At 44.0% G+C, this 27,319-nt stretch overlaps 1 protein-coding gene across 2 annotated transcripts; it reads right to left on the bottom strand.

Annotated features, from left to right (window-relative positions):
- Positions 1–776: 776 nt before the first annotated feature.
- Ccdc126 (coiled-coil domain containing 126) lies at positions 777–27,319 on the bottom strand. Of its 2 annotated transcripts, XM_028864162.2 has the most exons (4): positions 27,234–27,318; positions 25,326–25,465; positions 7,539–7,916; positions 777–2,639 (listed from the first exon to the last, which is right to left on the bottom strand). In XM_028864162.2, exons 3-4 carry the CDS (start codon positions 7,774–7,776, stop codon positions 2,455–2,457), a joined length of 423 nt encoding a protein of 140 aa, XP_028719995.1. In that variant the 5' UTR covers positions 7,777–7,916; positions 25,326–25,465; positions 27,234–27,318; the 3' UTR covers positions 777–2,454. The 2 variants fall into 2 exon arrangements, with proteins under 2 accessions (XP_028719995.1, XP_028719997.1); XM_028864164.2 differs by lacking the exon at positions 25,326–25,465 and having other exon boundaries at positions 27,234–27,319.

The raw sequence follows: 27,319 nt of genomic DNA, 5'->3' as shown, positions 1-27,319 counted from the left end.
TGACTGAGGATGCTAAAGACGAAAGACATGGTCTTGTGCACACAAGGTAAATTCTACCACTGAGCTAAACGGCCAGCCTGGAGATTCCAATGCTATACTAAAATGTCAATGTCAACAGTAGCTATCCCTGGTTAGAAAAAACGCAGGTGTTCTTCTCACTTTACACACACACACACACACACACACAGGACCCTTACCATCACCTAACCAATGTTCTTAAGAACCATTCCCTCACGGCTGGGATTACAGGCACGCACCATCACGCTGGTTTAAGCAGAGTTGGGGATGGAACCAAGACTTGGAGCACACTAAGTCATCGCACTACCAACTAGCCACATCTCCAGCCCCTTGGGTTTTCTTGTTGTTCTATAGTTTTTCGTAAAAGTTATCTGGAGTTGAAATAAAACCCAAATTTTCGTTAAGAGTATCTCTAGCCGAGCGGTGGTGGCGCATGCCTTTAATCCCAGCACTCAGAAGGCAGAGGCAGGCGGATCTCTGTGAGTTCAGGGCCAGCCTGGTCTACAGAACGAGATCCAGGACAGGTACCAAAACTACACAGAGAAACCCTGTCTAGAAAAACCAAAAAAAAAAAAAAAAAAAAAAAAAAAGATTATCTCTAGTCATTAACGTTAAGGGCTGTGAGGGGAACTCAGTGCAGAGAACTAATTTGCATGCGTAAAGCCCTAGGTTCCATTCCAGGCACTTTAAGAAAAAAAAATCAAATCATTTACCATTTATGAAATGCATAGCCACTATTTAAAGAACACATGGAACAATTGTAAATACAAACCATCTATTTTATTTCATCCCTGAAAACAATGACAAAACAGAAATGTTCACAGCCCCTCTGAGACCGCATAAGCCCTTCAGACTTCAACCTAGCAAAGGGACATAATCTCTTCACATAAAGGTACAAGGAAGACATTTCAGAAAGCTATCTTTCGTGAAACAATATATTCTTATACTCATTTTAACAAAATATTACAATCACTGCTACTGTTTGTGGTAGCACATCATAATAAGGAACAATATTGAAAACTAAGTTCAATTTAGTCTGAATCTAGAGGCCAGCTGCTCTTTAGCAGTCATTATGTAGAATAAATACTATGAAATATAGAATACTATATAGCAATTGGATTTGCTACAAAAGATATTTAAATAAAGACATGGTTTTTTCTATACTAGAATCAACCAAGTTAAGATTTCTTGTGCTGTATACAGTAGCTACTTCCCTAAAAAGATAATCAGTCTTCATAATTTATATTTTAATGTTCTTAATTTTGTAAAGTGATCAGTTATATAAAATGAGTAGCTAATCTGACATCTCCTAACACAGGATACTCTTACATAACATCAACTAACATTAACATTTTCCAAGCAGTTTTGTGCAGCACAAATACATTTATTATATACATCTGGTTAACGTCCTCAAGTTCCTTCCTTTCCCCACCAATATAATCAAAGCAACATTTACCAAAATATGGAAATAATGTACGCCTTCCTAATAGCAGAAGCAGTCAATGGGCTAAATATTTTCCTTTTCCTTTTTTTAGATAGGGTCTGCTCTGTTGCCTAGGCTGGCAGTGAACTTGCAATTCTCCTGCCTCAGCCTCCTGAGTATCCATGGCTACAAGCATATGACACTGGGATTTACTTTCAAATCAACAATCATGATTGTGAAAAATCACGCATATTTTATTTTTCATTTCATCATAAAAATATGTATTATTATGCAGAATATATGTAAGAAATTTTTAAGTATGAGATTAGAGATCACTCTCATTTCTATTAAATAGTCCCCAATGGTTAGGCTATGGACAGTGGTTGCTACCCATTTCAAAATTATACTCTTACAAATGCTATTTTTAAAAAATATACAGTTAACCTTCAGTTATTTTGAAGGATAGTGCAAATGAAAACATTCTTTGGGTCTATTTCAAAACATGATTTTTAACATGACACTTCCTTTTCCTGCTCATAATCTGAGTAACAAAATATAGTACTGGAATTAAGCATGTTTTCTACTCACAGGGACATCATGAGGGCAGACGACAGAATAATTCAGTAATGTTGTCGTCCGCTTCTCTGAAAAGCATGTTACATACTTAAATAAATATTTTATAGAAAGGACTCCGTGTCTTTCTGGTGTTTTTGTTTCTTCTTGATCTCAGATACTAAAGATGGATACGAAGATGACCTCCCTGCTCACCACATCCACTGTGCTGCCAAACTCCCAGGAAGTATACAGAACAGCATTGAAGAGCTTTGTGGGAAAGCAAACTAAGGGTGCCTGCGAATTTATATACAGAATTAGCGTCCTATGAATCCAGCGAGCTCCTTGGAAATGCGTAGAGCTTTTATTGTCAAGTATCACTGCGTCCCAGGCAGCGGTTTAGAGGTGTCCTGCGACGGATGTACTCCACAGTGGTGCAGCCCTGCAGCTGGCCCTCACTGCTATCTGACACTGCCCGGCGCGCTCGTCCTTTTGTGGGTGGTCACCGGCACGAAGCTCCCACTGGTGCCGTTGGTAGTGTTGGCTGCCGAACCATTCACAACAATATAGTCGACCTTGTTCTCCAGCTTCACCAAGCGTTGCAGGATGTCGTCTAAGAGGACTGCGATCGTCCTCTTCAGATCCGCTAGGGGAAGAATGGGAATAAATCGTATTAAATAGCAATAGAGCACTTAATACGTGTCTGTACAGTTTACAGGAAAGAGGTAAACGATTATCAGGGCATCTGAAAGAAAAGGTACTACAGAGAACACACTCGGACCCCAGACAGGGAAAGCCGAGTCACGTTCATCACTAGCACCACACCCAAGGCAAGAGAGTTCAAACACACTAGCAATTCTCCACTTCTGAGAGCAGCGCATCAGGTTTAAAGTCTGTGTCAAAACATTCCTTCTCTGTAAGGGATACACTCACTTTTAAAAACGGTATTTATTCTAGGTGTATGGATGCTTTATCTAATGTATGTCTGTGCACCATCTGTATGCCAGGCCAGAAGAGGCTGCTGGATTCCATGGACTAAAGAGAGCTGTGAGCCCTATGTGGGTACTTCCAGGTCCTCTGGAGGGAAGCCAGTGCTCTCCGCCTGAGCCATCCCTTGACACACTACGCTCAGTTTCTTGAGCAGTGTATACAGAAGGCTTGGACCGGGCAGGTGAAATACTGGAAAAGGCAGGTAAAGAGAGCTAAGTAAGCAATTCAACCAAACACAAGCAAGACACCTGAACCCTCCAGACTGGAGCAGGAATGGGGAGCCAGGGCACGCGACCTCCTGAGTTTGAAACAGTGACTTTCAGGTTCAGCCTGCGTGACTCCAGGTTACCAAGCAGCCCTTGACTCCATGTTGAGGACAAATGCAGAGGTTTTGACTCTGCATCCTGCTTGTGTGCAGATACTACCACCAGGCCAGCACTAACGCTGAGGCATTGACCATCAACTTCTCCATATGAGCAGAAAGGTATACACCAGCCGGGCAGTGGTGGTGCACGCCTTTAATGCCAGCACTTGGGAGGCAGAGCCAGGCGGATCTCTGTGAGTTCAAGGACAGCCTGGTCTACAGAGTGAGATCCAGGACAGGCACCAAAACTACACAGAGAAACCCTGTCTCGAAAAAAAAACAAAAAAAAAAAAAAGGTGTACACCAGACCCAAGAAGGATGCAGCATGAGCTAATGGACTCAAAAGTTCTCAAAGAAGAAATGCCAATAAATACTTGAAAACTTGTTCATCATCCTTTGTCATCAGATACATGCAAATTAAAATGGCATTGAGGGGGCTGGAGAGATGGCTCAGCAGTAGGAGCACTGGCTGCTCTTCCAGAGGACCTGAATTCAATTCCCAGCACCTGCGTGGCAGCTCACAAGTGTCTGTAACTCCAGTTCCAGAAAATCCAGCACCTTCACACAGACATACATGCAGGCAAACACCAAACACTGAGCATAAAAAAAGAATTATAAGAAAAAGGAAACAGAGATATCTACCATTGAGACGATGGTGACAAACCCACCTACCTGTCCTCTAACCATGCCACACAGGCACCAGGGGAGACAAAGAACCCCAAACTGCTTCCAGCAATTTAGGTCAGCAATGCCCCGCACTGCTTGATGAGATCTAATCCAACTGCTATCCTGATCCATCTCCACCCCACCCTGCCCCTTGACTGGAGGGTCCAGTCCTGTGCACCTGGCCTCAGTCTCTCGGCTCCTTCTCCAGCTCTTCCTCGGCAGGGTTCTCTGCAGCTCCTCCCAGTGAGATGCTCAGAACCCTGTCCAGCTTTCAGGCACTGCGTTCTATTAGCTCTCACCTCAGCCGTGGTGAGGCCTCTCTGAGCTCTGTGTCACCAACCTTTTGTAGCCGTTGTGTGTGTGTGCACACACACAGTGATACACACAACACACGTACACACAATAATAAACTGCATTTTTTTAAAAAAAATATGTGATCTGAGAGTTATTAGCAATTAAGATTGGAATAAAATATCTCATGTCCTTACCGTCAGTACACCTAGAACCATCTGGAATACTGCAGTCAATTAAGCCAGCAAAGCTTGCGAACTGACTGTCACTGCATGAATTCTGACCTTGTGGAAAGATGCACTGTGTCTACCGTGGACACCGCACACTCAGGAGACCTGGCCAGGGCGGCAGGCATGCCACCTCGTTCTAACTTGAACTTCTTCCAGAAAAACCACCATTGCTCTAATTCTTAACCTTTGTGGAATGTGAAGGGGCTTAAGTAGACTTTTCCTAGCTAGAGCAAAATGAATTGCTCTTTTGTGAAATTGTCCCTTCGGGCTTTTCACTGGCATCTCACAGATATTAGGTGATCAATAGTGGCAACTGATAGTGCTATTTTTTGGTGACCCTGGACCAAAAAGGCAGCTCACCCTACTCTCCGATCACCAAGGAAACTCATCTAACACCCGCTGATAAAGCTGCTGATGACTGCGCTACTATCAGAAAAAGTATAAGACATAAAAGAAAAAAAAGAGTAAGTTGGACTTCATAAAAACTAAACCCTTTGGAGCACCAAAGGAACATAGCAATAAACTAACTCCTAACGATATTCTACTATACTCAAAGATCAGTGTCTTGCTCAGCCATCATCAGAAAAGCTTCTTCCTGTAGCAGATGGGAACAAATACAGAGATCCACAGATAGACAATATGCAGAGAATGAGAGACCTTGAACGCTTATCCCTAAACAGTTTGTTTCCATCAAATCCCCTCCTGCCTCAGGGCTCAGGGAGCCCAGCAGAAAAGGAGGCAGAAAGACTGTAAGAGCCAGAGGGGATGGGGGACACCAAGGAATCAAAACCTAAACACAGCAGGACCGACACACACATGAACTCACAGAGACGGAGGCAGCAGACACAGACCTGCACCAGATGGGGTCCTAGAGCTGAAAAGGAGAAGTGGACACTCACCCCATCCCTAGCCCAGAAGCTATCTCTAATTGATAGCCACTTGCAAATTAATTTTTCTCCAAGGGAGTCTCTCTAGGGAAGCAGACTATTTTTTTTCCTTTTCTTTTCCTTTTGGTTTGTTTAGACAGGGTTTCCCTCAGCTCCTTCTGCAGCACCACGTCTGCCCGTGTGCCACCACGCTTCCCCCATGATAATGGGCTAAGCCTCTGAACTGTAAGCCAGCCCCAGTTAAATGTTTTTCTTTATAAGAGTTGATTTCCTTTATATGGTGTCTCTTCACAGCAATAAAACTCTAAGACCATTTTCAAAATAAGAAAACAATATTAGCTCTCCAGAAAAAGAGTATATATATTTGCACAGAGATAAATACAGCTGGACACTGTGATACGTGCCTATAATCCCAGCACTTGGGAAGCTGAGGCAGAAGGATCTTGAGTTCAAAGCCAGCCTGAGCTACAAAGCAAAAGCTTGTCTCAAAAGACCAAAAGGGTAGGGGGATATAGATACCCAGTTTATGACTAAGCAATTCAACAGCCACTTATTCTCAGCCTTTGCTTATTTTGAGACAGTCTCACACCGTACCTAGAATTTGCCAATCCAGTTAGACTGATAGGCCAGCAGGCCCCAGGGGTCTCCACCTTCCTAATGCTGGGATTACAGGTGTGCTACACCATGCCTGGAACCATAAACAGGGTATCTACATGTCCTCCAAGGCTCAGGGGATACCACAGAAGGGCAGAAAGAACGTAAGAGCAGCCTGGGAGTGACAACCTACTGTACTTTTGACTCACAACAGTTAGGACCCCTGCTGTGAAGAAGGCCTCTCCTCAACACCATAACTACCTCTGCTGAAAGAAGAAAGGTAGCCTGACCAAAAGGGACACCCAACCAACAAACTTACTGCAGAGGCCCAACCCCAGTGCACGCAGGAGGCAGGAAAAGGTTGAGTTCAAGTTCAGCCTAACTTACAAAGCAAGAACCTATCTCAAAAATAAACAGAGTTGGGCATATAACTCAATTAATAAAGTACTTGCCTAGTATGGGACACAGGCCTGTAATCCAGTACTAGGGGGAAGAGAGAAGGGAAGATCAGACGTTCAAGGCCATATTCAACTACATGGTAAGTTCAGGACCCTGCTCAAAATAAATGATTAATTAAATAAACCAGGCTAGGGCTACGTTTGGTTTACAGTGCTTGTCTAGCATTACGTGAGGCCCTGGGTTTGATTCCCAGCACTGACAGAACAGGCTTCATTCAGACTCATGACTCTCCTGTCTCAGCCTTCTGACAATTTCTAGCTCCCCATCTCATCTAAGAGGGGGAAAAAATAGAAGACACACGAATAGAACTTAAAACAAGCCGGGCGGTGGTGGCGCACACCTTTTATCCCAGCACTTGAGAGGCAGAGGCAGGCGGATCTCTGTGAGTTCAATGACAGCTTGGTGTATATATATATATGTATGTATGTATATGTATATATATATGTGTGTGTGTATATATATGTGTGTGTGTATGTGTATATATATATATATATATATATATATATATATATAGTGAGTTCCAAAATGGCCAGAACAGAGAGATTCTGTCTCAAAAAATAAAACAAACAAACAAACAAAAACACCTAAAACACAGGAACCAGGATTTGAAAGGGAGACTCGCAGTAAGCAATGCTAAAACTATAGGTAAATCCTGGTTCTTGGACTTCATAGATGATGTTCTCCATTTGATGTTGATATTGAGAAATTTTTTTTAAAAATCAAAAAAGTATATCATATATAAAACAAATACACTGTATTACATACTCATTTCTAAATGCACATAATATACTTTATACGTACATATTTTAAAGAGATGAATGTAGTAGTGAAATGTTGGAATTTCTCTACTGTACTTAAAATGTAATAAACGTGAGATGTTAATAACAAATCTGGGTGAGGAATGCATGAGTACTACATTCCTAGTTTACATTTGAAAATATCCACCTGTCCTCTTAAAAATCAACTTATAAAGAGCACACCAGGAGCCGAGCTCAGTTCCTGCAGCTGCGCTTGCACAGGAACGACCGGGAAGGAGAAGACCCAGGACATCCCGTGGTTCTTACCGTAGCCTGCCATGGAGGCTCCGCTGTCCACATCCACCATGCTCTTGCTCTCCTCTGCCAGGGCCTTCACGTATCTTTTGCTTAAATCTAGGATCTGCTCACGTAACTTGACGCTGCTCTGATGCCGCGGCTGTTGAAATGTATAGTGAAGTAACATCAGCCCCCAGATGAGTCCGAACACCAGCAGCAGGAAACTCAGTTTCTGGGACATATTTTTTCTTGAGATTGTAAAAAACATTTCTGATGAAGCAAACAGACTTGATTGAGAAGCAGCAACTGGAGACGAGACACCAAATAATCAGGACTTTTGAGAAAAGAGGAAGAACTCTCTAGTGCTGTGTGTCCATCTTCAGCACTGCTCCCTCTGCTTTGACATAACTGTAAATGGAGAACAAAGGGGTCAGTGTCACCTGTAAAGGGATCGGGATCAACAATGAAAGTTCTAGAGTTCTGATTTGTTCCGATGTCATCTTTCCCTGACAACTTTCTCTGCCTCAAATATGTGGGGGCCCAACAGCTTGACCACGCAGCTGCCATGACAGGCTTACTGGCAGGTACCACCCTGTCCCCAGAAAAAGCCATAAGGTGACCCCATTCAGGGAGGGCCAGCATCTAAGGGGAAATACCTGACATTCCAAGCATTCCCAGCACACATCTATACCCTAGACAAACACCAGCCAATCAGGGTCTTGAACCCTGGAAATCCCTCACCCCAACCTCTGCTATGATAAAAACTCTGCCCCACCCAGGCTCCGGGCTCTCTGCTCTCACCACTGTGTCAGACAGACAGAGGGACCAAACTTTGAGCTTGAAATAAAGGCTCTTTGCTTTTATATATGGATTCGGTCTCCATGGTGGTCTTTTGGGGGTCCCCGTGATCTGGGCATAACAACATACATTTTCAAAATTAAATGAGAAATAAATATAAATTTGTTGAGAATATCTGAAAAATGTGCCACTGTGAAGGCAATATTAAGGCCTAGACTTGACTTTACAGACTCCATCTTAGGGAAGGGCCATCTTCTTAGACCACCTGGTGACCCGAGGCTGTACTCAATTCCAGGAAGAACCTCAGGAATGTCATGACAACTCAAACAGATACCCTAGAAGCAGTCAATTAAGAAACATGGCAGTAGGGGCTGGAGTAATGGCTTAGTGGTTAGGAATACTGACTGCTCTTTCAGAGGACCTGGGTTCAATTCCCAGCGCCCACGTGGCAGCTCACAACTATGTGTAACTCCAGTTCCAGGGGACCTGAGATCCTCATGCTGATATACCAAAAAAAAAAAAAAAAAGAAAGAAAAAGAAAGAAAGAAAAAGGAAAAAAAAAAAAAGCCCTTCATGGGGCTGGAGAGATGGCTCAGCAATTAAGAGCACTGACTGCTCTTCCAGAGGTCCTGAGTTCAATTCCCAGCAACCACATGGTGGCTCACAACCACCTGTAATGAGATCTGGTGCCCTCTTCTGGCCTGCAGGGACACATGTAGACAGAATACTGTATACATAATAAATAAATAAATCTTTTTTTTTTTTTTTTTTTTTTTGGTTTTTCGAGACAGGGTTTCTCTGTGTAGCTTTGCGCCTTTCCTGGAGCTCACTTGGTAGTCCAGGCTGGCCTCGAACTCACAGAGATCCGCCTGGCTCTGCCTCCGGAGTGCTGAGATTAAAGGCGTGCGCCACCAACGCCCGGCTAATAAATAAATCTTAAAGAAAGGAAGAAAGGAAGAAAGGAAGAAAGGAAGAAAGGAAGAAAGGAAGAAAGGAAGAAAGGAAGAAAGAAAGAAAGAAAGAAAGAAAGAAAGAAAGAAAGAAAGAAAGAAAGAAAGAAAGAAAGAAAGAAAGAAAGAAAGGAAGAAAGGAAGAAGAAAGAAACAGGGCAGTAAAGCTTAACAAGATCCAGATGCTCCTGCAGACATTCTGCCTGTGGTTTATGGCCCTTGCAGATATCCAGATGATCCTGTCAGCAAGTTGTGGTTCTGCACCAAAAGTCTAGACCAATAGTTTCAAAAAATCACCTTGCCCCATGTGCCTTCTACCCAATCCCAAAATGCCAAGGCATGTAATTCCCAGCTTGTGTTATTTCCCTTTAAAAACTCTCTACCCCTGGGCCCGCCACTGCTGCTGCCACATTTCCCTCCATCTGCCGGGCGGTGGCCCAGGTTTGAACCTGACAATAAAAAGACCCTTGTGTGATTGCATTGGAAACTGACTCCTTGGTGGTCTCTGGGGGTTTCACAACATGGGTACAACACCACCTTAGTCATAAAATTTCGAATGACTTCTCATCTGTCACTAAAGCCATTGATAAGGTTCACAGACAATACCAGATTTCTAAGGTCTGTCTGTTCAAACAAGGCCACCAACACAAACACAAAGGTAATTTCTAAAGTAAACAAAAACAGGAATGAAAAAAAAAAGTTAGAAATGATGGGCCAGGCAGTGGTGGTGCAAACCTTTAATCCCAACATTTGGGAGGCAGAGGCAGGTGGATCTCAGTGAGTTTGAGCACAGCCTGGGCTACCAAGTGAGTTCCAGGACAGCCAGAACTGTTACACAGAGAAACCCTGTCTCAAAAAAAAATTAGAAACGATGAAAAGCAAATAGAGAAATCAAAATGCCTAACTGGCAGAGCCATATCTGAAGGGAAGGGCAAAAGTCATAAAGCCAGCACAGCTGCTTGACAAAGATCCAGCAAAGCTGAGCCACATGACGGCTGCCATGCCACCTTTGGTTTTCATCTCCACTTGTTACATACTTGGGGGACTTCTAATATTTGTACAATTTGGGGATATTGAATTGATGGGAAATTTCATATGAATGCCTTCTCCCAGAAATACTGCTTGTAAGCTTCCCCAAGAAAGTCCTGAACATACTACCCCTCCCACTTTTAGGGAGATATCCTTATCTACTTGAAGTTCTTTCTTATGCCTTGGAGACTGACACACATAAAAAAAGCCAGAGGTCTCTTCATGAGGCTATGAGACATTCTTGAAACATCTGTCCCTGTACTTACTCAGGAACAAGATATTCAAAACAAAGTAAATTCAAAAAGGTCAACAAGACTCAGTGGGCTAGAGGAGATCAGACTGCAAGCCTCTTCCCACTGTACACTCAGGCAATTACATGACATATACAGCAACAAAGTTAGATTAGCTGAAGTCACCTCTGCCCTACACAGAGACTTATAGTGATGAGCAAAGAATGGAGTGGAAAGATGATATAAGAATGAGATGTCAGGCAGATCTCTGTGAGTTCGAGGCCAGCCTGGTCTACAGATCAAGTTCCAGGACAGGCTCCAAAGCTACACAGAGAGAAACCCTGTCTCAAAAAAAAAAAAAAAAAAAAAAAAAAAAAGAATGAGATATATCACCGGGCTGTGGTGGCACACGCCTTTAGTCCCAGCACTTGGGAGGCAGAGGCAGGCAGATCTCTGTGAGTTCGAGGCCAGCCTGGTCTATAGAGCAAGGTCCAGGACAGGCTCCAAAACAACACAGAGAAACGCTGTCTTGTAAAAACAAAAAACCAAAAAAAAGAAAGGAAGGAAGGAAGGAAGGAAGGAAGGAAGGAAGGAAGGAAGGAAGGAAGGAAGGAAGGAAGGAAGGAAGAGAAAAATGAATGAGATGATGTCAGAACCTCCCTCTCTTAGAAGTTAGCTCACATAGAGTCACTGTAATGTCATAAGACCAAGGAACAACAGAATGCCAGGATTCAACATATAGACATAAAATAGAAACATTGTATTATGCCAGAATTTAAATAATAAGTGCAGCAGCTTTGGCCTAAGACTTGGCTTGGGCACACTGACCATTACAAGTTAATAATACACTGCTTGGGACATGGCAATGTGCCTGGGCTGGTTTGAAGATTTTGTTCTGGTCTAGTGGCCTTGTAGCCACAAAAGCTACCAGCCCGAGACCAGACTGTCATATGCCTCTAGAGTCTTAAAAGTTGGGTTATAGGGTTAATGAGTAAGAATGATAACTCTGTTTGTTAATGATGTCAAAACTTGAGGGAAAAATATTGGAAATGATAACTCTGCTCTGTCATAGTTTATTAATGATGACTAAAAGATGAGCAAGAGGAAGTGAAACACATGTCCAAAACCAAAAATTATATGATCTATGTTTTGGAACATCATGAATGTATTCCTGCTTACTAAATTCTGTATAAATAAAGAAGCACTCTGGCTGCTAGTCAGTCAAGCTGCAAGATCCTCCCGACCACCATGGCCTGGTTCACCTCCTTCCCTCACCAACTCCTTATGTCCTCTGCTGGGACCTGTCCCACAGGTGACGGCTCCTGTCAGAGCAGGACAAGCCATACCGAGATGCGCTTCCTCTCTGTCCATTTCTCCAAAAAAATGCAATTAAGAAATGTCCTATATCTGATCCCTCCCATCACTGCTCTTACATCCACCCATCTTCAGACCCTGCCCTCATCTGGAGCTGGACTCCAGCACCTAACAAGATTTTCCATAATGAAATATGTGCCAACATTTGGATGTGTCACTGAAAGGTATTACTAGTGAAAATCATTAACCCTACGAAGCATCCAACATAACATGGAAAGTAATCAAGTGAAAGGTTAAAACCAATCATGAAATTTGGAAAGACCTAAAGTTTAAAAATAGTGTTTATAGAGCACCAAAGTACCCAGGGACGAAAGCTCTGGTTTCATTACCCAGAGGGGAAAATAATCGAAGTAAAAATCTATAGTGCATTCCCATGACTATTTCATAGCTTATTACAAATAGTCTTTAGGAACGCTTTCATTTCTGCAATGAGAACAAATAAACTCAATTTTAATCCATTTACCAGGGAATGACAAAACTAAATATAACCTTCTTTGAGAACATGACTAGAGGCGAGCATAGTGCAACAATGTAAAGGTAACAGGCCAGCCGCAGAGGCACACATCAGCACTCCAGCACATGGAGGACAAGACAGAGCATGGCAAGCTCCTGGCCAACCTAGGCTGCATGGGAGTGTCAGGTCAGTCTCAGCTACACAACAAGACAACAACCAAACAAAAAACCAAGCCCATGGAGCAATAAGTAGCATTCATTCAGCACATACTGAGTGAGGTATGAGGGATACTCTATAGCTCTACCCAAGAAATTTGCTTTCCAGCGAATAGATGCTTTCAACTTTTTGTTTTACTCGAGACAAGCTCTTGTTATGTAGCCCTGGATGACCTGAACTCACTATGTACATCAGGCTGGCCTCAGATTCACACAGATCCATCTGCCTCATAAATTTGTATTGCTGTATACTGGCTCTTCTGTGTCTTCCAATACAAGCTGCAGGTTACACTGTGTATCTTAACACCCCATGAAACACTTGGACTCTCCTGAATGGGTCAGTTAGTTCAAAGTCTGAACTGCAAAGTCAGCAAAGTGACTTCACTGGAGAACCGAGAACACAGGAAGCTAGGTATTTTTAGCAGGTGAAGATTTAAATGACAGCTAAGAAAGAGAAAGGAAGAGGGGGAGAGAAAGCATATCCAAATGTATGCTAACTTGACACGGATGTGCTGAGGAGCGGAAGCAGGAAAGCAGCAAGGCCTTTGTTTTCCATAAGCACACCGTACGGGCAGTGAAAACACGGTGCCGGTGACGTGCCGCAGCCTTGACTATGAGCACTGCGTTGAAAACAGCACGGAGGAGGCATGCACACTGCAGAACGGCATGCTGTGTGATCAGAGCCAAGGCTACACCATGCAGCCTGGGCAAACACTGCCGCAAACACAGGGTTCACTGCACATGTGGTTCTGAATTCACTTCTGGCTGTTGCACATACAGAAATCTTCTACTGGTGCCCAATTGGGAAAAAAAAAAAAAAACAACTAGTAAGTTGCTCAATCCAGATGAGATAATGGTGCAGTGTAAGACACTGGACTTTGTGACCAGTATCAGATCTGATTACACCCAACAGTCAGAAAAGAGACCTTCATAAAGGCAAGAACTTCCCAACATGGACTCTACAGTGTGTCTGCTCAGGACTGACAAGGGGGGAATCCGGGTCTTCTCTTGGGGTTCTTGATCTTGTTAATAAAAAGATTTTAAGAATAGACCCAAAGGAAAACCCAAGAAAATTGTTATTAGCGTTTATTCAGAAAACCCCCAGGCAGGCAAACTGTTAAATCTCAACAGAATTAGTTTCAGCTAGCATGGAAGTGAGACACGTAACTCACAAACAGCAACATGATTGGGAGGGGAGCTTTAAAGAGCATATGGAAGCTCAAAATGTTGGGGAAATTCAAGGCGTAAGGCAAGCATGCTTAGAAAACGAGAACTAAAAAGAGAAGTGACACTTTTCTGACTGATTCAGAACAGGCAGCAGGCTCATGAAGGTGCATCACAGTGGCCCGGTAAGCTACACTCTAGGGGTGGGGTCAGGTAAGGGAAGGCACAGTGTCACACTAAAGGAGTAATTATTACACCTCTCCGTCTTTCTTTCTTTCCTTTTTTTTTTCCAAGACAGGGTTTCTCTGTGTTGTTTTGGTGCCTGGATCTCGCTCTGTAGACTAGGATGGCCTTGAACTCACAAAGATCCACCTGGCTCTGTCTCCAGAGTGCTGGGATTAAAGGCGTGCACCACCACCACCACCACCACCACCACCACCACCACCACCACCACACAACACCTCTCTCTGTAACATGGCTTACTGGAGTAGTTCTTAGGTCAAGGGATTGACCATGCCCAACTGGAATGTTAGCTCTCCACCCAGTCCAGATTCCCTTTTCTTGACCAAGAGTTTTTACAATACTCAGCCTTCGACAGAATAAAATGCCCACTTCACAAAATGCCTACCTCTGCAGGAAGTCAGGGTCTTGGAGAGAGCTAAACATGATAAGGAATCTAGGCTCTGCAATCTGGTAGTGTCTGCTCCATGATCTCTCATGGTAATAAGACATTTATTATGAAAAGGTTTTTAACCAATGTAGTATATACACACAATAGAGGTTTCATTCAGCCATCATGAAAAGCAAACTTAATTACAGGAAATGAACAGAACTGGAAATCATCAATAAGGGGAACAAGCCAGTCTCACAAAGTGCCATGCTTTCCCTCATAGTTGCCAGTTAACTTTAAAAGAAAGACATGGAAGCAGGGAGGACTTGGAGTATAAAAGAAAAAAGAGGGAGGGCAAAGAGCATAAGAGGCGGAGTGAATTTGACAAACAGACGTTCTACACGTGTATGCAAAGGTCAATGGAACCCGCTGCTTTGTACACCGCATACACACCAGGAGAAGTGTAAAGAGAAGAGGGCTGTCTGGAGAGTAACAAAGGTTTGAGAGGCTGGGAGCACCTGGCCCCACTCTACACTAGGGTATTCTGAAAGGACATCAAAGAAGAAAGTAGGCATGGACAGCACACAGAAGAAAGAACACTCTAGAACTTTCCCAAGTTAAACAGATGCCCAGGAGCCAGCTTATGTCTGGCAAAGGGCACAAGTTCCAAAGTCCAAGAGGATTCCCTGAAGCGCCCCAAGACCTGAGAACTAGCCTGAGAATCCCACAAGCAATTCCAAGCCACTCAGGAAGAAGTAACTAAAGTTTTTAAAGGTATACATCTGCCTTTGGTCTTTCTCAGGTAATGTTTTATATAAAAATCACCCGGCCAGATTTTTTATAATCCCAGTACCAAATCACACCCTACACCTATAAATTAGAATGAGGATGGGAACCAAGCCTCATCTTTTCATTTTGCTTTTGAATGATGTATTGGTGAACCTTCCCACATGATGGACAAATGTTCTCCCTACCACTGAGCGATGCTCCCAGCCAGCATCAGTCTTTACAATTGTCATTGCTTTGAGACAAAGATCACAATATGCACCTCAGTCTGGCCTCTGTCATCTTGCCTCAGCCTTTACAAGTGTTAGGGTTACAGATGTGTGCTACCTGCTGCTGCTACCAATATTTTTTACAGAACACAACGTTAGTCCTCAATGCACAGCAAAAACAGAGAAGAACAGTGCCCAAAATGTCCGATCTCCTCACAAAGTAAAGCAGCAGCAACAGCTGCAGGGGAGGTGTGTAAATTCCACGATGTGAATCAGTTCATTTGGTGTGACATCAAACCCTGCTGCTTGGACCTGGGCACGGGAAGTTGAAAACCAGTGACCTTTACTAGAACACAAGTTGTTACTGCCAAGATGGCCAAGTCCCCACGAAGGAGAAAAACCAACTCCACTGAACCACTTCAGTGTCAATGTGAACACATTCCTGTTCTCTGGGATTTACATCTATGCTTTCGTATAGGAAGGTGGGCAGACAAGGAGTTCAAACTTTCAGCGACTAATAGTAATTTACTTATATACGTTCAGTGATTAGAGAAGAAATAAGTATTAGCCTCAATTAGGAAAAAAAGAGGACTCACTGTGTTTTTCTGTATAATGTTCAAAGCTTTAAATGACTGCAGAAGCTGCACTTTAAACAGCCCATTTTTCTTTGTGTTTCAAATACCAGCCAGGCACTTGGAAAGCCATGTAGGTGAGAGAAGAGTCATTGCCTAGAAACTTGACTGACCAACACCATCACTAAGAGCTCTGGGCCACCACCATCTAACAGTCTTTCCCTGGCCAAAATGGATTGCAATCTAAAAATTACTTTTTTTTTTTTTTTTTTTCAGTGCTGGGGACTGAACCCGGGACCTTTCCCAGCTGGGCAAGCAACCTACCACTATGATACAGCCCCAGCTCCTAAAACACTCTTCAGTCTTAACTTCTGCACCGCTACACTGCCTACTACTGACTTCAGAAAGTAAAATGCAACTACATCCTCATGTAATCCCCAGAATGTTTAAGGTAAGATTATTGCCACCACTTAAATCATTACCATCATTTTAAACACTCCTAGAGGAAAGTTCTGACCTGCAGAAAATAAAAAAGGAAACCATCTTTCTAGCATGTGGTAAACTGAATGAGAATGGACCCATAGGCTCACAGGTCTGAATAACTGGCCTCCAGCTGGTGGAACTGTTTGGGAAGAATTAGGAGGTGTGGCTTCAGAGGGGGCAGGCTTTGCAGTTTCAAGACTCACATTATTCCCAGTGTGCTCTTTCTGCCTCCCGCTTGTGGATCAAGATGTGAGCTCTTCGCTGTGCCTGCCACTCACCAAGCCTTTGCTCCACCATCATGAACCCTAGCCCTCTGAACCCCTAAGTCTGATTAAACACTTTCTTTTATAAGTTGCCTTGGTCATGGTGCTTTGTCGCAGCAGCTGAAAAGTAACTAAGACAAGGCACGAGGTAAAAGAAGTAAAGAGAGGAGACATGCAGGAAACGAAGTGTCTGAAAAGTCCTTTATGGACTTGAAGGAGGGCAGCAGAGTGTAGCCCGGCCATCACCACCCTGCTGCTTCCTAGAGCTGCTTCTCAAGTGGATCCCTGGATTCTTCAAGCCCACTTCAATCCACTGTCCTCAAAGAAGTCAAAATACCTTTAAAAACAAAGTTTGAGCAGGCTGAGAGATGTCTCGGAGGTCAGGAGCACCTGCTGCACAATCATGAGGCTGGAGTTCAGATCCTAACATCCATGCAACAGGCCAGGCATCCAGCGCACACCTGCATCCTCTGGTTGGAGACCAGAGGATAGATGGGGCTTGCTGGCCTCTAGTCTAGCTGAAGAAAACCTCAGGTCCACTGTATTCATGACTTGTCTATAGCAGTGACAAATCACCATTGCCAAGGTAACTTACAGAAGGAGAATTTACTGGGCTTGTGATTGCACAGGTTTAAGAGTCTACTGTGGCCGGAGAGGGTGACAGTCAGCCGCAGGCATGGTGGCTGGAGCAGGCAGCTAACAGCTCCCAGCTTCGACCGTCACTCAGCAGAGAGAGCAAACTGGCAATGATGTGAGCCTTTAACCTCACAAGTGACACACCTCCTCCAACAAGATCACACCTCCTAAGGCTCTCCAGTCTACCCCAGTATTCAGTACCCAAGGCTATGAGGGCACATCTCATTCAAGCCCGCCCACTGCTCTTCTTCCAAGGAGTCTAGGATCTGGGGATATTGATTGTTTGTTTGAATGTGGAGTTTGGGGTTTTTTTTTGTTTTTTGTTTTTGGTGGGAGGGTTGTTGTTTATAGAGTTTTTTACATGTTTATTTATTTATTTTTTGAGACAGAGTCTCATTTATAGCCTTGAACTCACAGAGATCCATCTTCCTACTGAATGCTATAACTAGGTGTGTGCCACCACGCCTGGCTATATGTTTTGGTGGTGGTGTTTTTGTTTTTTTGAGCCAGAATCTCACTCAGCCTAACTGGTGTGGAACAGACTATGTAGCCTGGACTTGCCTCAAACTCACAGCAATTCTCCTTGGCCTCACGAATGTTGAGATTACAGGCATGAGCCATTACACACAGTAAAGTACGTGTTGAAATGCTACCTCTGCTGAATGGATTTCCAAAGCGCATTCCCTCCATTCAAGTCCACTCTGGTCCTCTAACTCCCACAATACATCACTGTGCACCAAGTGATCCTGTCTGACATGCCGTCCAATCGTGTGCTCCTTGGTGCCACCCACACCCTTAACTCACCTTGGACTCTGTCACCTGCTCTACAGAGCCTGAGGAACACTCAGCAGTCACTGACAAAAGCCTCACTGCTCTAAGCATATCCCTGCACGTCATTCTGCCTTCTCCCAAGCAGTCATGTGACTCTCTGCAATTTTTTTTCTTTGAGGGTAGAAAGGCAGAAAATGGGAATTTGGAGGTAAAGTTAAAGTATCTTCAATTATCTGTTACTGGATTAGAGGAACCAAAGAGAAATCTAATCCAATGTCCCTACATAATGAAAAGACTAAAGGGCAGAGACTAAAGCGTCTTTTCAAGAATGAGACAACAGTTAGCGGCAGAAACGTGGGGCTCAGAACATGGGTCCTGACTCTCGGTCCAGTTTCTCTTTGCCACACTACTCCCAAGACGCTGCGTGTCCAGAAAACTGGGGGGACCAAACCTGACATGGCCGACACCATACAGACTGAAGAGACCCAGGGAAACCGACAGAAAAGCGAAAGGCAGCCTCACGGATCCTCAAGGAGTTAACCTTTTCCTTCCAGGAGGGACTTTTGTGTATGTGTGGGAGCCTACAGGACTTTATGCGCACTCTTCACATGCAGAAACCCACAGAGGCCAAAAGAGGGTGCCAGATTCCAGGAACTAGGGTTACAGGTGGTGGTGAGTCACCATGTGGGTGCTGGAAACCAACCTGGGTCCTCTGCAAGAACAGTAAGTGCCCTTAACCATGAGCTATCTATCTCCGCAGTCCTCATCATGGTTTGTATGAAATTATACGACAGTCTACATTAATACAACAGGGAACAAAATTCAGTCTTTCCCTAGAATTCCTCAAAAATAACAGAAACAAAATCAGTGGCCACTTCAAATTTTTCATTCATTTTTATTGGCATTAAAATTATCATTTTTATTGTTTCATTTCTTGGCATACCTACTTAAATATGTGTGTGTGGATGTATGTGTTTTGGTAATACATTTAAGGGTCTGATAAGTTTTTTTGAATAAGGATGAATTTGCAAATACTGAATGAACTGTAACATTAAATGAATCTCTGTCCTTTTTCTCTTTAAAAGAATAACATAAGAGTATTAGGGCAAAGATCCAGAGGTTGACCATTATTGAAATGTTCATTAATTTATTATTGGTCCATTATGTTTCAAATACATTTTATTCACATGAATCAAAGCATTACAAAGTTTCTATAAGAAGGATCTATAAACAAAGATTAAGGCTGGTAAAGTACTTGCCTTGCAAGCATCAGACCCTGAATTTGATCCTCAGAAATTGCCTAAAAAGGCTGACCCCCCACCACACACACACACTCACACTTTAAATAAACAAACACGGGTTATACCCATACCTGGGGAGGGAGCTAAATGTGATGGTGGCATGTTTGTAATCCCAGTACCAGGGAGGCAAAGACAAGCAGATGCTTGCAGGCCAGCAAGTCCAGCACAGGTGTGGAGTTACAGACTAGTGAGAGAGCCTATCTCCAAATCAACATGGATGGCTCCTGAGGAACGATACCCAAGGTTGTCCTCTGGCCTCCACACACGAGTGTACCTGCACATAAATGAATACACACACATGCACACACAAAGAAAAACTTAATTTTAGAGCTTAATTTCTTTCTTTCTTTTTTTTTTTTTTTTTTTTTTTTTGAGACAGAATTTCTCTGTGTAGCAGTCCTAGCTGTCCTGAATCTCGCTCTGTAGCCCAGGCTGGCCTCAAACTAACAGAGATCCACCTGCCTCTGCCTCCTGAGTGCTGGGATTAAAGGCGAGTGCCACCACTGCCCGGCTAGATCTTTTTCTAACATGGGTTTTTTCAAACACACACACACACACACACACACACACACACACACACACCTAGAACTGGGGCTGGAGAAATGGCTCATAGGCACAAAGCGCTCGGCAGGCATGAGGACCCAAGTTCAAATCCCTGCCATCTGTGTAAAGAGCCAGGCATGGTTCTGCCAGTGACCCCAGCATGGGGTGGGGGTGAGTGACAGGCCAATCCTGAGAGCTTGCCAGCCAGCCACCCAGAACAGCCATTTCAGCGAAAAAGTCTGTCTCCAGAGAACAAGGCAGACAGCTATATGGGCAGAAATCCAATACATCCTCTCCCACACACAGCAGAAAAGAACACGAAGTGAAGCAAAGATGTCATCCTCAAGAAGTAGATCCCTTCACCAAGATCTACTTATCACATCATATATCAATACATATCAATGTATTTCCAGAACAAGTGTGGGGAAAATGAATAAAGCTCTATACCTTATCCATGCAGTTTCATTTAATGTATGAATGAGCTTGGTTTACTCATTCATCTGTTCATCCACGCATTCACATTATCTATTAAAGCACCTACTGTGTGTCATGAGTTGATAATGTGAAAGGTGAAAACAGGATTACTGTTCCTGACAATTATACCTTAGAACAGCAGTTCTCAACCAGGGGGCCATGACCCATTCTGGGGTCAAACAACTCTTTCACAGGGGTCACCTAAGACCACTGGAAAATACAGATAATCACATCATGATTCATAACAGTAGCAAAGTTACAGTTATGAAGTAGCCGTGAAAGTAATTTTATGGTTGGGGGTCACCACACCATGAGGAACCGTCTTAAAGGGCCGCAGCATTAGGAAGGTTGAGAACACCGCCTTAGCAGAAGTGGGACAATTGATAAGTAACTCAGAAACAAGCTAATTTCCTATTATAAGGCACCACACTGAATAAATGGAAGCAGTCTGTGTCTGCGAAAGTCTCTATGAGGTACGGGCTTAGGTAACCCCTCTGAGGAGGTAGCAATTGATCCGCCAAAGCACAAAGCCTGGTCCCAATTTCCTGCCAACTAAAACCATTAATATTTGCATCTGACCAGAATTTTGAAGGAAGGGAAAAACTGCTTCTTCTGCTCTTGACACAAGCAAATAGCAGGGCTGGAGAGCCGGCTCAATACCTAAGAGCACTTACTGCTCTTTCAGAGGACAGCTCAGTTCCCAGTACCCATGCTGGGGTAGCTCACTACCTATAATTCTAGCTCCAGGAAATCTGAAGCCCTCTTCTGGCCACCATGGACATGGGAAGACAGAAACATGGACAGACAGACAGACACACAAATAAATCTGAAAGAAAGGGAGGGAGGGAGGGAGGGAAGGAAGGGAGGGAGGGAAGGGAGGAAAGAAGGAAGGAAGGAAGGAAAGAAGGAAGAAGGGGAAAGGAAGGAAAGGAAAGAAAAGAAGAGAAGAGAAGAGAAGAGAAGAGAAGAGAAGAGAAGAGAAGAGAAGAGAAGAGAAAAGAAAAGAAAAGAAAAGAAAAGAAAAGAAAAGAAAAGAAAAGAAAAGAAAAGAAAAGAAAAGAGCAAATAAATCAGGGGAGGGTTCCCAAGCCCTAGTATGGATAAGCCTGGCCTGGTCTGGAGAAGCCAAAGCGAGTGAGTTAGAAACAAAGACTATCCTTGTCCCACAAGTAATCCCAGGAGCCAGGACAGCAGCTTGCCAAAGCAATTCCTTCCTGCACAAAGATGCACTAAGACCCCAAACCAGGCTAGCAAGCACACGTTTGTATTCTAACACTCACGGTGACTGCGTCTTTTCCAGATTGGCTGGGGTCTGATCTCACAGTCATTCCCGATTGGCTAGTTTTAAAAGACTCATGCAAAGACAATGAAGGAAAGGGAGGAGTCTGCTATTCCATTGAGGGGGGGTATACATAAATATGAGGAAAATAAAAGTTCTGCATAATGGTTTTACAAGGTGGGGAGAGAGATCAGAGGTGAGGGAGATGTACGGAACGTGGGCCCTCGCTAGACTGTCGACCTTTGATAGAAAAATGACATTCTGCCCTCACAAATAGCAGGAAACCCCAGACAAAGAAAGCCCCATGACCCTTTCTTAAGAACTTGTCAGGCAATCTGGTAACATACAGGACCAGTAACATAGGGCACCTCGGAGTCAGCTCAAGATACCCCAAGACCAAGTTCTCAGCACAAAGGAGATTTATTTACCCCAGAGGGGGACAGAGGGCAGGGACTAAGAGACAGAGACAGAAGAGAGAGGGAACCAGGGGCAAAGGGGAGGGATGAGGGGCATTTGTCCTGGAGGACAAAGGACTGCCTCTGGATAGAGGAGACAGACACACAGCATATAGGAAAACGGCCGTTTATAAAGGTAAAATGGGAACCACACACACACACACCGTTAGGATGAGGTGTTTAATTTTAATTGGGCATGTAGTTAAGTAAACCAAAAGGGACTTCTGATTGCTGGACTTGAATACTTTGATAGCTGGACCTCAGTCTCAGGAGGAGGAAGTGTCCAAATAAGGGGCTACACCTTGGTGGCTAGCTTAGAAATGTAATCTAATGGTTTTCGACAAGGCAGAGGGAGTAGGGGAGAAGGGCAAGGCCTGCCAGAGCCACATGCTCGAGTGAGCTAACGTCCCTTCAGTAATGATCTCACGTGGTGGTCTTTACAAACACAAAGATACTCTTACTTTGTGTTTTCTAATAGGAAGAGGATAATAGAACACCGGTACAGAACAAAGTCTATCTAGCAATCGCCAGAAAGTTAACAAAAAACAATCGCTAACATTTTAAGCACAATATGTCAAATTCTAAAACATTACCTACGGAGCACAAGAGTCAACCAGCAAATACTGGTAGAAGTTTCTCTAAAGTTCTGTATTTGTTACAGCCTTTAATACCCCCACCCCAACTTATAAAATCTTTACAGGAAGCAGGGTGTAATGGTACATGCCTAAAGTCCAGCACTCAGGACACAGAAACAAAAATATCTGAGTTCAAAGCCAGCCAGGACCACAGAGTGAGAGCCTGTCTTTAAAAAACAAAACAAAAAACAGTAGTTTTCATCTTTCCTGATGCTATGGCCTTTCCTCACGTTGTAGTGACCCCTAGCCATAAAATTATTTTGTTGTACTTCATAACTGTAATTTTGCTGCTGTTATGAACTGTAATGTAAATATATGATATGCAACTCCTCTTGGGGTTGCAATCCACACATTGAGAACCACTGCTTTAAAGGAAAGTACTGTTCGAAGCTCTCTGACACTCTTACCAAACAGCATACCATCATGCAAAAAGCCGAGTAGTTAAGCAACATTTTAGTGGTTTCACCCTAGGCCCAAACCAGAAGATAAACACGTCAGGCCAGCATTATTACTAGAAAAAAGACAATGAATCATGAACTAGTTAAACTAGAATTATATTTTATTTTACTTTATTTTATTTATTTGGCTTTTTTGAGACTGGGTTTCTCTGTGTAGTTTTGGTGCCTGTCCTGGATCTCACTTTGTAGACCAGGCTGGCCTCGAACTCACAGAGATCCACCTGTCTCTGCCTCCCGGGTGCTGGGATCAAAGGCGTGCGCCACCACCGCCCAGTCCTAAACTAGAATTATAAAAAGAAAGGGAAGAGAACACCAAGGGAACAAGGACCTTCCAGCAACCCCAGAGGACTGGAGACAGCTCACACATCTAAACTCCCAACTCAGGACCCCACTGCTCTTCAAAAGCAGGGAACAGATTATTTGCAATTAGCAATGTTTTGAAAAACAAAGCAAAAATCATCACAGAAAAATGTACACACTGCAGATTTTTCTCAGGATATTTGTTTTTATATAGACATGCATGCAATTATAAGTCTATGAAATCTGAAGATAAAGATTTCTTGCTGGGTTGCAGTTTTAAAAACTATTTTTTAAAAAAAATAGAGCATTTCAAACTGCCTTTCATGAAGTATTTCCATGTATCTTTATGAAAACACTGTAATAGCAACATTAAAAACATTAACAGATGGCTAATCCTACCTTAAAATCTCTCATTCAAATCCCATTTTGCCTTGCTTCAGGGCTCCGTTTTGTGCTGTTATGAATATTATCTAACAGCAGCAGCAGCAGCCCTCACTCAGCCTAGGGTACTCTAAGAACCACCCCTGTCTATTAGTCTCCAAAAGACTTTGCAGCCACAGAGGTACGTGTGTATTATAAAAGAGACATGGTATGCTCACCAGCTCGCAAAGGCACACATAGCGCTGTCCAAGACAACCATACACAACTAAGTCCTACACACACACACACACACACACACACACACACACACACACACACACACCCTGGATTTGGCCCTGGAATGGAATTTCTGGGGAAAAGGTCCATTCCTAAAATATTTTCCCTACATAATACTGCCTGAAGCTACTATCTGGTGGAAAAAAAAATCAACATAGGTGACAGCTACCTACTCTATAATTAGGTCTACACTTGAAGGTGCCTTAGGCCTGGGAGTTATGTAGCTACTGGGTTCAATCCACACTGCCAAGAAATAAAGATAAAAAATAAATACATAAAATGTACTGCCTTGAAGAAAGCTACACAGATTTCCTGCTAAGGTAACACACAGAAATTTTATCATTTTTAGATGGCATTTTTGGGAAGGAAAAAGACAGAAGCAGCAAAGATTACAAAAATAGGCCGGGTGGTGGTGGTGGTGGTGGTGGTGGCGGTGGCGGCGGTGGCGGCGGCGGCGGCGGCGGCGGCGGCGGCGGCGGCGGCAGCAGCAGCGCCCGCCTTGGATCCCAGCACTCTGGGAGGCAGAGGCAGGCAGATCTCTGTGAGTTCGAGGCCAGCCTGGTCTACAGAGTGAGATCCAGGACAGCCAGGGCTACACAGAGGAAACCCTTTCTCAAAAAAAAAAAAAAAAAGATTTTTTTAAAAGAGCAATAAAATACCTTAAAGTACCCACATAGAGACACAGCCTTTAATTCTAGTACTCGGGAGGCAGAGACAAGCGGCTCTCTGTGAGTTGGAGACCAGTTTGGTCTACACAGCGAATTCCAGCCTAGCCAGAGATTACATGGTGAGACCCTGTCTCATAAATAAATAAATAAACCCCAAAAAGGGGTGGGGGTAAAGCAAGGCAGAGATAAAAACAGGGAGCACTATAGTAAAAAGAGCACTTCATCACTGTGCTCTAGTGAGTGCTTGATCTAAAATATATGGTGCACCCCGAGACACGTCAGTCACAGTCTGACCTGCTCACAGCCTTAGCCAAGCATAACTTGTATCACGTGGCCCACACCCCTTCCCACAGCGAGCTGTGGGCATGGGCACCCCTGCCAGAGGCCTTCTACGAAAAGAGGCCCGAGAGAAAACAGCAGCCGAAGTAAGTGAATTCATGGCGAGCAAAAAATGAAAACGGGTTAGAAAAGTGAGAATAAAAGCCACACTCGAGAGCACATACCTAGGGCCACCAGCAAAGGACAGACAATGAAATGTCATCACAGAAAGAATGGGATGCGGTCGGTAGGGATGGCGGTTCCTGCAGCTTCCCAGCTCTTTCATAATCCCTTTTTATCAGGGTGACTCGGAGAACTACGTAACCTGGAGAGCAGGGAACAAGGACACAACTGAGTAAGGGAGTTTCTATCTTCTTCCCCCACACTAAAATGGACGTTTCAAAATCCTTAGCACTGCAAGTCTGAGACAGAAGAGTCGCCGGGATCGATCAATTCACTGTTTTAGACACAAGCAAAGGAAATCTGCAGGGAAAGCAAAGCTAAGGTCATACAGACAGTGGCAGAGCAGGACAAGAACCAAGGTCTCCCTCTTCTGTGGTCATTACTGTCCTCTAGACACTCAGTAACACCACTAGAAACATTTGCTTCAAAATGAATGTTTTGCCACACATTTTAAGGCAAATCAGAAATATTTACATGCCTTCCTCCCCAATACCCGGTCATTAACTATGTTACTCTTCTAACAATCACTGGAATTCTTCCTTTTTCCTAAAGACGTTTACACAGGCAATTCATCAGGCCCACCAGCTCCGCTGCCCCATTACAACTGCCCATCCAAAACAATACTCAATGATTTCACAAACTGCACACGAGTGTCTCCACTCAAAACAGTACATACAGAGCAAATGTCTTAAATGAAAAGGAAATTCAGTTACAGAGTTAGAAAGATTTCCATGAAAAACACATCACCAATGTCAATAAAATTGAGAAAGCAGTGCAGAAACAACCGCCATCAGCAGGGCTAAGGTGAACCGCTGAAGTGGCTCCCCATCAGATTTACTGCGTTCAATGTGTCTCGAGAACAAAAACTGCAACTTGGAAACAGAAATCCTAAGCGAGGTGAAGACTGTGAACCAGTGAGACAGTACAGAAAGTTGACAGGGGAAAGCTGCAAAGGTCCTGGGTGCTGACAAAGCCTTTAATCTCCTCTTAAGGGTTCCCCAGAGGACAGGCTGGAGAGGTGGGGGAGGTGAGTGAGTCCTTGTACAGTACCTCCAGAGCTGATCCTCAGGAAAGCAGAGTCATCAATTTCCTTAGAACATTCTCAGCCATCTTAAAAGGACGGAAATTAAGAAGCCAGCATATTTTAAGGCAGTGGCGCTCAACCTTCCTAATGCTGTGACCCCTTAATACAGTTCCTCATGGTGTGGTGACCCCCAACCATAAAATTATTTTCGTTGCTACTTCATAACTGTTATTTTGCTACTGTTATGAATCGTAATGTACATATCTGATACGCAGATGGTCCTGGACAACCCCTGTGAATTGGTCCTTCGACACCTGGTTGAGGACCGCTGTCTTAAGGACTTCTTTGCATGTAAGATGAGTAAAACCTAAAGTCAACACACAACTTAATAATGATTGAACGAAAGAGCACACACAAGTGCACACCACTTCGTATCACATTCAAAACATCTTTTCGTTAAATGAAGAGCTCATGGTGTAATAGTTTATTATTCATAAATCTAACAACTTAAAACTATGTGCGATCTCCATCTGCTGGGTGAAACATATCGGGCTTGGAGCCTTTGATTAGCCTGATGGAAGCAGCACCCGGAGTTCGAATCCTGGCATCCTGGCCACTCAACCTTCACCGCCGCCTGCACCAGACAGCAAATGAAGTTCCTCCCCCACCAGCCTCCCAGGAGAAGAGTTTGGCAGGTTTCAAGGCCATTTCATGATCCTTCTCTCAACGGGAGAACTGAGCTGTCAAGAAGGGAGCGCGAGTGAGCGCGGCCGCGGCGGCTGCACATCCCCGCAGAGAGCCGCCGAGCCGGCCCGGGAGTCTCGGCTGTCACGGCGGCAAAGCCCGGGCCGCGAGGACACCGCCTCCCGCCTCCCCTCCGCGTTACCTGGCCCGCGGGCTTCCCGTCAATCACGCGGGCCACCGCCGCGGAGCTCGCGAGCTGGAGCTGCAGCCACAGCCCGCCGCGGACGT

This window comes from Peromyscus leucopus, chromosome 3 (genome assembly GCF_004664715.2).
Source record: "Peromyscus leucopus breed LL Stock chromosome 3, UCI_PerLeu_2.1, whole genome shotgun sequence".
NCBI classification, from domain to species: Eukaryota; Metazoa; Chordata; class Mammalia; order Rodentia; family Cricetidae; genus Peromyscus; species Peromyscus leucopus.
This window is presented reverse-complemented; position numbering and strand designations above follow the sequence as displayed.